This window comes from Amblyraja radiata, chromosome 36 (assembly GCF_010909765.2).
Source record: "Amblyraja radiata isolate CabotCenter1 chromosome 36, sAmbRad1.1.pri, whole genome shotgun sequence".
In the NCBI taxonomy this organism is placed as follows: domain Eukaryota; kingdom Metazoa; phylum Chordata; class Chondrichthyes; order Rajiformes; family Rajidae; genus Amblyraja; species Amblyraja radiata.
This window is the reverse complement of record NC_045991.1, coordinates 7423335-7436917: the sequence shown is the minus strand read 5'-3', so window position 1 is coordinate 7436917 and position 13583 is coordinate 7423335. Positions and strand designations below refer to the sequence as shown.

At 42.1% G+C, this 13583-nt stretch overlaps 1 protein-coding gene across 1 annotated transcript in view; it reads right to left on the bottom strand.

Annotated features, from left to right (window-relative positions):
- Positions 1-13032, bottom strand: part of LOC116966214 (CD276 antigen homolog) — a 68429-nt gene extending 55397 nt beyond the window's left edge. Inside the window, exon 1 of the mRNA XM_033012362.1 lies at positions 12976-13032. Coding sequence (XP_032868253.1) covers positions 12976-13032 — 57 coding nt within the window. The remainder of the gene's footprint in view (positions 1-12975) is intronic.
- Positions 13033-13583: the final 551 nt, after the last annotated feature.

Below are 13583 nucleotides of genomic sequence, written 5' to 3'. Positions count from 1 at the left end.
GGCTGGGCCGCCCCGACTGGGCGCCGCTCCCCCCTCGGGCTGGGAACGCCGTACCTCCCCGAGCTCGGCCACTCCGACGGGAGCACCGTTCCTTCCTCGGGTCGGCCGTCCTCACGGTAGCGTCACAGTCCCTCACGGGAGCGTCACAGTCCCTCACGGGAGCGCTGTTCCAGCCCCGAGCCGGGCCGCCCTCACGAGAGCGAGCCCAGGGCGAGTCCTGGCGGGCTCTGCCTCCTGAGCCTCGAGGTCGCCAGCTCCGCCATTAGGCCTCAGCGCAGACGGAGGCAGAGAAGGGGAATACGACATAAAAGTCGCATTCCCCCGCAGGGAGAGACAGCAAGCCCCGTTTCAACCCCCGTTTCAACCCCCCCCCCCCCCCAAAACACAAACTAAAAACCAAAACTAGACTAACCAAAACGAAAATAAACAACCAAAAAACACAAAACAAACAGGACTGCCGGAGAGCTGCTGCCGCCACTGGGGTATGGCGGAGGAAACCGTTATATAATTATGCGCGGCACAGCGGTAGAGTTGCTGCCTCACCGCCAGAGACCCGGGTATGATCCTGACTATGGGTGCTGTCTGTGCGGAGTTTGCACGTTCTCCCCTTGACCTGTGTGGGTTTTCACTCTGGGTGCTCCGGTTTCCTCCAACATTTCAAAGACGTTCAGGGTTGCAGATTAATCGGCCTCCGCAAAATTGTTAAATTGTCCCTAATGTGGTAGGATAGTACTAGTGTACGTACGGGGTGATCGCCGGTCGGCGCGGACTCCGCGGGCCGAAAGACCTGTTTCCGCGCTGCATCTCTAAACTAAACTAAACTAAACCAAAGAAGGGACTCGACCCAAAATGTCACCCATTCAATCTCTCCACAGATGCTGCCTGACCCGCTGAATTACTCCAGCACTTTGTGTCTATCTTCTCCATAGATGCTGCCTGACCAGCACTTTGGCATAGATTCATAGAGTGATACAGCTTTGGAAAGAGGCCCTTCGGCCCAACTCGTACTTTCACTCCCAGATCCCTCGGCTCCACACATTTGCCCCAGCGCCCCGCCATTCACAGTGAAGACCCTGCCCTGGTTTGACTTCCTAAACTGCAACACCGTCCCCACCCCCAAACAATGTGACCTCCTTCATACCCCTGCCGCCTCCTGCTCCTTAACCCCCTTTGCTCCGTCCCCCCTCCTCCCCACCCCCAAACAATGTGAACCCACCTTACCCCACCTGGCTCCATACCCCCTTCCTGGGGTCACTTGATCCCTCTCTCCCCACTCCCCCCCCCCAGTTCCCTGCCTCCCCCATTCATCCCCCTCGGCACCAAACCCACTCCCCCTTGAATCCTCCCCCCTCCCTTTGCTCCCTGTTTCCCCCCGCTACTCACTTCACCCCCATTTCACCTCCAGCCTCTCACCCCTCTCCTCCCTCCCTCCCTCCCTCCCTCCACTCTCCCTCTCTCTCTGTCTCTCTCTGACAGAAGCAATTCTGTTCCTCAGACGTTATTAATACATTTTAGGTATGTACTTTTGTAGCAAACTTAACTACCTAGGCATTTACTTTTAATTTCTATTGCACATGAGATTTATTTTGTTATAATTTAGCCGTTTAGCTCAGACCTGTGCCCTTGGTTTAATACATTTTGGAGTAATGCTTTTATAATTTTTACTTAATTCAATGGCATTTTAATTTTGTCCTGGTCCTTTCTGTCATTTTGTTTTCTTTTAGCATAATGAATTATGGTTTTTATTTCAAGAATAAACATTTATAAAAAAGCCACAATAGCACAGCTACAACCTTTAGGCTCAAAACTTTATGGACATGGATTGAAAAGGCAGCCTGATGATTCCTGTGGTTCTTATGAAATGTCAACTTGTGTAATGTCATCACAGCAGATTTAGAATTATTTTACCGAGGGGTCGGGGTCGGATGTTTTTGGAACGACTCCACAGCCCCGTTTATTCCGCTCCCCTGTGTGTTTATAACAGTATTTACCCCAGTTTTACCCCAGACCGGGTTTATTCCACTCCCCTGTGTGTTTATAACATTATTTACCCCAGATTTACCCCAGATTTACTGGGTTTATTCCCCCAGACGTATTGTTTATTTGGTGATTTATTGATTATTTACAGAGGGGGGGGGGGGGGTTAAGAGCCAGAGAGAGGGAGATAGATGTTTATAACGTGTTTTATCTCAGGACGCTGCTCCAGACGGTGAGTTTATATTATTGACCCCAGTTTTATTCCCCCAGACGTGTAGTTTATGTGGAGATTGACCTCTGCTCTCTCTCTCTCCCCCAGATTTACCGGGTTTATTTATTTCACTGATTCCGCTGCTGATTTATTTATTTATTTATTTATTTATAACCTCGGTTATTGACATGAGTGAATAAGACAGAGGGTGGAGGCTGGTTTATTTATAACCAGTCCCCCCCCCCCCCCCCCCCCACACACACACACACACTCGTGTACTGTACTGTAGATTATGTGCTGATATTAACAACATTGACCACAGACAGTACCCGCTCATTTTAAACATTATTCACCTCACTAATTCCCCCACACACAGTGTTCTGCACTGGACTACACTATGCTGTACTATAACTGTATTTATGTGGTGATATTGACAATATTGACCCCACAGACTATACTGTACACTACACTGTACTGTACTAATATATATATATTAACCACACACACACACACACGTGTACTGCACTGTAACTGTATTTATATTTATTGACCACACAGTTCCCGCTCATTTACAACATTATTCACCTCACTAATTTCCACACACACACACACACGCACAGTTCTCTGTACTATACTACACTATACTGTAACTGTAACTGTATTTATATATTTATTAACCCCACACACACATTGTTCTGTACTACACTGTACTGGACTGTAACTGCACTATATTTATATATATATTGACAATATTGACCAGACAGTTCCCGCTCATTTACAACATCATTTACCCCACTAATTTCTCCACACACACATAGAGTTCTGTACTACACTACACCACACTACACTACACTGTAACTATATATTTATATTTATTGACCACAGACACACACATTTACAACATTATTTACCTCAGCTCCATCCGTCTAGTTTATTGACTATACTGTATTTATGTGGTCATTGACCCATATTGACCACACACACGTGTACTACACTACACTATATTAACAATACTGACCCCACACACAGTGTACTACACTACACTATATTAACAATTATGACCACACACACGTGTACTAGACTACACTATATTAACAACATTGACCCCACACACACGTGTACTACACTACACTATATTAACAATATTGACCCCACACACACGTGTACCACACTACACTATATTAACAATATTGACCCCACACACACACACACACGTGTACTAGACTACACTGCACTGTAACTATATATTTATATTTATTGACCACAGACACACACATTTCCCGCTGATTTACAACATTATTTATGTGGTCATTGACCTCACACACGTGAACTGTACTGTATATATATATATATATATATATATCTCCACCATTTTGACCACACACACACACACGTGTACTAGACTGAACTATACGTGTATACACTACACTGTAACTGTTCTGTACTGTACTACACTGTAACTATAACTATATATTTACACTAGACTAAACTACAAAGACAATTCCCGCTCATTTACACCATTATTTACCTCAGCTCCGTCCGTCTAGTTTATTGACCACACATAGTGTTCTGTACTACACTACACTACACATGTACTGCTGTACTGTAACTGCACTATATATGACTACACTATAACTGTACTGTACTGTACTACACTACACTGTACTATATATGACTACACTATAACTGTTCTGTACTACACTACACTACACTACACTATAACTGTACTGTACTACACTACACTACACTATAACTATACTGTACTACACTACACTACACTATAACTGTTCTGTACTACACTACACTACACTACACTATAACTGTACTGTACTACACTACACTACACTATAACTGTACTGTACTACACTACACTACACTACACTATAACTGTTCTGTACTACACTACACTACACTATAACTGTTCTGTACTGTACTACACTACACTACACTATAACTGTTCTGTACTACACTACACTACACTACACTATAACTGTTCTGTACTGTACTACACTACACTACACTATAGCTGTTCTGTACTACACTACACTACACTACACTATAACTGTACTGTACTACACTACACTACACTATAACTGTACTGTACTACACTACACTACACTATAACTGTACTGTACTACACTACACTACACTATAGCTGTTCTGTACTACACTACACTACACTACACTATAACTGTACTGTACTACACTACACTACACTATAACTGTACTGTACTACACTACACTACACTATAACTGTACTGTACTACACTACACTACACTATAACTGTTCTGTACTACACTACACTACACTATAACTGTTCTGTACTGTACTACACTACACTATAACTGTTCTGTACTGTACTACACTACACTACACTATAACTGTACTCTACTACACGACACTACACTACACTATAACTGTACTGTACTACACTACACTACACTACACTATAACTGTTCTGTACTACACTACACTACACTATAACTGTTCTGTACTGTACTACACTACACTACACTATAACTGTTCTGTACTACACTACACTAAACTACACTACACTATATATCTACACTACACTAGACAAAGACAATTCCCGCTGATTCACAACATTATTTACCTCAGTAATTTCTCCAGTCTGTACATTATATGGTGATATTGACCCATATTGACCCCACACACACAGTGTTCTACACTACACTACACTACATATGACTACACTACACTATAACTATATTTACACTAGACAGACATTTCCCGCTGATTTTCAACATTATTTACCTCACTAATTTCTCCACCATGTTGACCACACGTGTACCACACTACTGTAACTGTTGTGTACTGTACTAGACTGTAACTACAACTATATAACTATATCTACACTACACTACACTATACGTGTACCACACTACTGTAACTGTTCTGTACTGTACTACACTGTAACTACAACTATATAACTATATCTACACTACACTATACGTGTACCACACTACTGTAACTGTTCTGTACTGTACTAGACTGTAACTACAACTATATAACTATATCTACACTACACTACACTATACGTGTACCACACTACTGTAACTGTTGTGTACTGTACTAGACTGTAACTACAACTATATAACTATATCTACACTACACTATACGTGTACTACACTGTAACTGTTCTGTACTGTACTAGACTATAACTACAACTATATAACTATATCTACACTAGACTAAACTACACAGACAGTTCCCGCTGATTTACAACATTATTTACCTCAATAATTTCTCCACAAACACAGTGTTCTGTACTAGACTACACTACACTGTAACTATATTTACACTATACTAGACATTATTTACCTCAGCTCTGTGTGTGTGTGTGGTCTACACTAGACTGTAGCTGTACTATATTGACCACACACACAGTGTTCTGTACTGTACTACACTAGACCACACTACACTATATCTACACTGCACTATATTTATACTATAACTACAACTACAACTACACGATATCTAGACAATATTATTTACCTCAGCTCTGTCCGTCTAGTTACATTGTAGTGTATTGACCAGTTACACACACAGTGTTCTGTAACTACACTAGACCACACTACATTGTATCTGTACTGTAATATATATTTACACTATAACTACACTACACTACACTAGACCACACTATAACTATATAGCTATACTACACTACACTACCCTACACTATATATTTACACTACACTACATATTTACACTACACTACCCTACATATTTACACTACACTACACTACACTACACTGTACTACATATTTACACTACACTACATACTTACACTACACTACACTACATATTTACACTACAGTACATATTTACACTACACTACACTACATATTTACACTACACTACACTGTACTACATATTTACACCACACTACATATTTACACTACACAACACTACATATTTACACTACACTACATATTTACACTACACTACACTACACTACACTACACTGGACTACATATTTATACTACACTACATATTTACACTACACTACACTACACTGTACTACATATTTACACTACACTACATATTTACACTACACTACACTGTACTACATATTTACACTACACTACACTACATATTTACACTACACTACACTACACTACACTACACTGTACTACATATTTACACTACACTACATATATACACTACACTACACTACACTGCCCTGAAGAAGGGTTTCAGCCTGAAACGTTGCCTATTCCTTCACTCCATAGATGCTGCCTCACCCGCTGAGTTTCTCCAGCAGTTTGTGTACTACCCTACACTACATATTTACACTACACTACACTGTACTATATATTTACACTACAACTACAACTACAACTATATATTTACACTACACTACATTGACTACACTAGACTATACTAAACTACACTATAACTACAACTATATCTTTACACTACAACTACACTAGACTAGACTAGACTACACTGCAACTACAACTATATATTTACACTACACTACATTGACTACACACTACCCTAAACTACACTATAACTACAACTATATATTTACAACTACACTACATTGACTACACTAGACTATACTATACTACACTATACTATACTACACTATACTATACTACACTAGACTACAACTACATATTTACAACTACACGATATCTAGACCACACTACACTATAACTACACTACACACTACACTACACTACACTACAACTACAACTATATATTTACACTACACTACATTGACTACACTACACTACACTACAACTACAACTATATATTTACACTACACTACATTGACTACACTACACTACACTACAACTACAACTATATATTTACACTACACTACACTACAACTACACTAGACTATATTACACTAGACTACATTACACTAGACTACAACTACAACTATATATTTACAACTACACGATATCTAGACCACACTACACTACACTACAACTACACTACACTACACTGCACTACACTACACTACACTACACTACACTACACTGTACTACACTACACTACACTACACTACAACTACAACTATATATTTACAACTACAACTACATATTTACACTACAACTACACTAAACTACACTAAACTACATTAAACTACAACTACAACAACGACAACTACATATTTACACTACAACAACAACGACAACTACATATTTACACTACACTACACTACACTAAACTACAACGACAACTACATATTTACACTACAACTACACTAAACTACATTAAACTACAACGACAACTATATATTTACACTACAACTACATTAAACCACATTAAACTACAACTACATATTTACACTAAACTACATTAAACTACAACAACGACAACTATATATTTACACTACAACTACATATTTACACTAAACTACACTAAACTACATTAAACTACAATGACAACTACATATTTACACTAAACTACAACAACAACTACAACTACATATTTACAACAACTACACGATATCTAGACCACACATAGAAACATAGAAACATAGAAAGTAGGTGCGAGAGTAGACCACCAGGTCCGTCGAGCCCGCACCGCCATTCGCTTATGGCTGAACACTAAACAGACACACTTACCCACAAACAGTAGACACAAGACACAGAACACAAGACACTACCCTCCCCTTTATACCGCTATCACCCCTCTCCACCCCAAGAACCTCGTGATCTCCTGGGGGAGGCAAAAAACCGGATAAAAACCCAGGTCCAATTCGGGAAAAAAATCCGGGAAATTCCTCTCCGACCCCAATCCAGGCGATCGACACTTGTCCAGGAGATCACTCAGGTCTTACTATACTAACCATACCTAGGTCCATATCCCTGCCCTCTCCCCGTAGCCCCTTATCCCCTTGGCAGCTAAAAAAACATCTATTTTAGTCTTAAATATATTTAAAGTTTCTGCTTCCACTGCTCCCTGGGGCAGTGAATTCCATAAATTAACCACCCTCTGGGTGAAGAAATTCTTCCTCATCTCAGTTTTAAAAGAGCCCCCCCTTATTCTGCAACTATGTCCTCTAGTTCTAGTTTCCCCGATCATTGGGAACATCCTCGGTGCATCCACCCGATCAAGGCCCCTCACGATCTTATATGTTTCAATGAGATCGCCTCTCATTCTTCTAAACTCCAAAGAGTAGAGTTCCAGCCTACTTAACCTTTCCTCATATGTCAATCCCCTCATTGCAGGAATTAATCTTGTAAACCTTCGCTGCACTGCCTCCAGGGCTAGTACATCCTTTCTTAAGTATGGACCCCAGAACTGTACACAGTATTCCAAATGTGGTCTCACTAATACTGTGTACAGCTGCAGCAAGACCTCCGTGTTTTTATACTCAATCCCCCTAGCAATAAATGCCAAAACTCCATTGGCCTTCCTGATTGGTTGCTGCACCTGCATACTAACTTTTAGTGATTCATGTACTAATACCCCTAGATCCCTTTGCGTTGCATTACAACGCAGCTCCTCCTCATTTAGAAAATAACTTGCCCTATCATTTTTTTTCCCAAAGTGAATGACTTCACATTTATTAGTATTAAATTTCATCTGCCAAGTTGTTGCCCACTCACCTAGCTTATCTATATCCTTTTGCAGACTCTTCCTATCCTCCTCATCCCCTACTTTTCCTCCCATTTTTGTATCGTCCGCAAATTTTGATATATTACACTTGGTTCCCTCCTCCAAATCATTTATATAAATTGTGAACAACTGGGGTCCCAGCACCGACCCTTGCAGAACCCCGCTAGTTACCGGTTGCCATCCCGAGTATGAACAATTTATCCCCACTCTCTGCTTCCTATTTGTTAGCCAATCCTCTACCCATGCTAATATATTACCCCCAATCCCATAATTTTTTATTTTTAGCAATAGTCTCTTATGTGGCACCTTGTCAAAAGCCTTTTGGAAGTCCAAGTATACCACATCCACCGGTTCCCCTTTATCCACCCGGGTTGTTACTTCCTCAAAGAATTCGAGCAGATTCGTTAAACAGGACTTCCCCTTCACAAAACCATGCTGGTTCTGTCCGATGAAGTCATGTTTATCCAAGTGCCCCGTTAGTGTTTCTTTAATAATTGTCTCTAACATTTTACCCACCACTGATGTTAGACTAACCGGTCTATAGTTACCCGCCTTCTGTTTACTTCCTTTTTTAAATATAGGTGTTACATTGGCCATTTTCCAATCCACTGGGACCGTTCCTGCCTCCAGGGAGTTTTGGAAAATTATCACCAATGCATCCACAATCCCCACCGCTATCTCCCTCAAGACCCTTGGATGTAATCCATCAGGCCCAGGGGATTTATCCTCCTTCAGTCTCATTAATTTCCCTAATACCACCTCCTTGGTGATCTTAATAGTATTTAGCTCCTCCATTCCTACCGCCCCCTGTTTATCCAGCGTTGGGATATTTTTTGTGTCTTCTATGGTGAAGACTGATACAAAATACTCGTTTAATGCCTTTGCCATTTCCATGTTCCCCACCAACAACTCTCCAGTCTCACCCTCCAATGGACCAACGTTCACCTTAGCCACCCTTTTACTTTTTATATAGCTATAAAAACTCTTACTATTAGTTTTTATGTTGTTCGCTAAATTCCTTTCATAGTCTATTTTCCCCGTCTTAATTAATCTCTTAGTTATTTTTTGCTGACCTTTAAATGCTTCCCAATCCTCTACCCTCCCACTATCTCTGGCTACCTTATATGCCCTTGCCTTCAGCCGAATACTATCCTTTATAGTTTTACTGAGCCATGGCTGACTGTTCTTACCCTTACCCCTTTTTTTCTTCATAGGAATACATTTTTCTTGAAGGTTATACAGTATACCCTTAAACGTACACCACTGCTCATGTACCGTCTTATTCTTGAGTCTGCTATCCCAGTCAACTTTGATCAGCTCAGTCCTCATACCTTCATAATCCCCCTTATTTAGACTAAGCACCCTAGCCTGAGTTTCAACCTGCTCCCCTTCTATTTGAATATGGAATTCGACCATATTGTGGTCACTTGTTCCCAACGAGTCCCTAACTATGACATTTTTAATTAATCCTGCTTCATTACACAGGACCAGATCCAAGATTGCCTCCCCCCTTGTCGGTTCTGTGACATACTGTTCTAGGAACCCGTCTCTAATACTTTCTATAAACTCTTCCTCTAGTCTACCCTGCCCAGTTTGGTTTGCCCAATTAATATGAAAATTGAAGTCCCCCATGATTACAGCAGTTCCCTTTTTACATGCGTCAACTATTTGCAGATTTATGTTCTGACTAACAGCGTCACAGCTATTTGGAGGTCTATAAATTACACCCACTAGTGTTTTTTTCCCCTTATTATTCTCTATCTGTACCCAAGCTGTTTCACTATCCTGATCCTTCAACGCAATATCCTTCCTCTCTATTGCCGTTATTCCCTCCCTTATTAAAAGGGCCACCCCTCCTCCCTTTCTTTCCTGTCTATCTTTCCTAATTGTCGAGTACCCCTCTATATTTAACTCCCAGTCCTGATCCCCTTGCAGCCATGTCTCCGTAATGGCCACGATATCATAACTATATATACTTAATTGCACCGTTAATTCATTTATCTTATTACGAATACTCCGTGCATTTAGATAAAGCACTTTCAGATGATTTTTACTACCCTTCCTTTCCGTTTTTGCCCCTTTTACATCTAGAGCTTTATCTTCACACATTCTGTCTCCTGTCTCATTTTGACTTACCGCTTCCCCACTGATACCCTGCTCTATTTCCTCTACCCCTGCCGTTATTACCCCCCTTGATACCTCCCCCCCGCTACTTAGTTTAAAGACCTCTCTACTGCCCTAGTTATATGATTTGCCAGGACCCCAGTCCCAGCACCGTTCAGGTGAAGTCCGTCCTTACAGAACAGATCCCCCCTGTCCCAGTACTGGTGCCAGTGGCCCAAGAAACCAAACCCATTATTCCCACACCAGTCTTTGAGCCACGCATTTAGCTTTTTAATTTTACGTACCCTCGCCGATTTGGCCCGTGGCTCAGGTAGCAATCCGGAGATCAGTACCCTCGAGGTTCTGCTTTTTAATTTATTCCCTAACTGCTCAAACTCCTTCAGCAGATCCTCCTTCCTCGTCCTTCCTATGTCATTGGTCCCCACATGGACCTTGACCACTGGATCCTCCCCCTCCCACTGCAAATTTCTCTCCAGCATCGCAGAGATATCCTTAACCCTAGCACCGGGTAGGCAACACAGCCTTCGGGACATGTTCTGCTGGCCACAGAGAACCTTATCTACCCCCCGAATAATACTATCCCCTATCACTACAGCATTTCTTCTAACTCCCCCCTCTTGAATGGCCTCCTGATCCACGGTGCTGCAGCCAGGTTGCTCATCCCTCCCACAGCCCCTGATCCCGTCCTTACATTGAGTAAGAGCCTCGGTCATGCTCGTCAGGGACAAGGGCTGTGGCTCCTGCCGCATCTCCTCCTGGTTCCCCCTACCTGCCTCGCTTATGGCCACACCTTCCTTTCCTTGCTCACTGCCTACTGAATTAGTTAAACTGGTCGGTGTGACCATCCCCTGGCACAAAACATCCAGGTAATACTCCCCCTCCCTGATGTACCGCAGCGTATGAAGTTGGGTCTCCAGCTCATCAATGCGGAGCTGGAGTTCCTCTAGCCTCAAACACTTACTGCAGCTGTAGGGATCTTCTACATCAATGGTGTCGACAAATTCCCACATCTCGCAGTATTGGCACATCTCCTGACCGCCCATCTTATATAAGTAATTAACTGGTCCTATTTAAGAATCCCCTACTGTATTGATACACCCCTTATTTATATAATCCTACCTCCTATAAATGGGAAAGTACTCACCCCAGCCGTAAATTACCTACTGGTTTGGCTGTCTAGTGGTAATTCCTTCCGCTCTTCCTATCTGGTCCACTGCTCCCTTGCAGTGCGTGGCAAACCTCTTTGCCTCTGTTAGTCTCTGTTAGTCTCTCGAGTCTCTCGAGCCGCGGCTCCGTCCGTCCTCCCTCGGCGACAGCACCTGTGGCACCGCGGTCGTGACGTCCCTAGTTATATGATTTGCACACTACACTACACTAGACTAAACTACATTAAACTACAACAACAACAACGACAACTACATATTTACACTAAACTACAACAACAACTACAACTACATATTTACAACAACTACACGATATCTAGACCACACTACACTACACTACACTACACTAGACTAAACTACATTAAACTACAACAACAACAACGACAACTACATATTTACAACAACTACACGATATCTAGACTACACTACACTACACTACAACTACACTAAACTACAACAACTACAACTACAACGACAACTACATATTTACACTACACTACACTATAACTATAACTACTACAACTACAACTACAACTATATATTTACACTAAACTACAACTACAACAACAACTACACGACATATTTACAACTACACTACACTACAACTACAACTACAACTACAACTACATTAAACTATAACTACAACTACAACAACTACAACTATATATTTACACTAAACTACATTAAACTACAACAACAACGACAACTACATATTTACAACTACACTACAACTACAACAACAAAAACTACAACTACAACTACATATTTACAACTACACTACAACTACAACAACAACAACTACAACTACAACTACATATTTACACTAAACTACAACTACAACAACTACATTAAACTCCATATTTACAACAACTACACGATATCGAGACAACATTATTTACCTCAACTCTGTCCGTCCGCAGCGACGTCACCAACCGCCGCTTCTTCTCCGCCGCCATTTTGATGCGGTCGATGGGGCGGGCGGAAGAACGGCCATCTTGGTGAGGTCGTCAGCCGGCGGCCATCTTGGTGAGGTCGTCAACCGGCGGCCATCTTGGTGAGGTCGTCAGCCGACGGCCATCTTGGTGAGGTCGTCAGCCGGCGGCCATCTCGGTGAGGGGGTTGTGTTCAAGAAGGAACTGCAGATGCTGGAAAATGGAAGGTTGTTTCAGCCCCGAGACGATCCACAGAAGCTGCTGCTGCTGCTGCACCTGCACCGTGTAAATCAAAGATCCTATAGCGGAACTCTGCTATAGGATCTTTGGTCTAAATATAGCTCTGCATTCAATACGGTCATCCCCACCAAGCTCACCACCAAACTCCACCAGCTAGGCCTCAGCTCACCGATATGCGCTTGGATCCTGAACTTTCTCACGGAGCGACCGAAGGCAGTGAGACTGGGCCCGCACCTGTCCTCCACCATCACCCTGAGCACCGGCACACCACAGGGTTGTGTACTAAGCCCCATGCTCTACTCCCTCTTCACTCACGACTGTGTCCCTGCATTCGA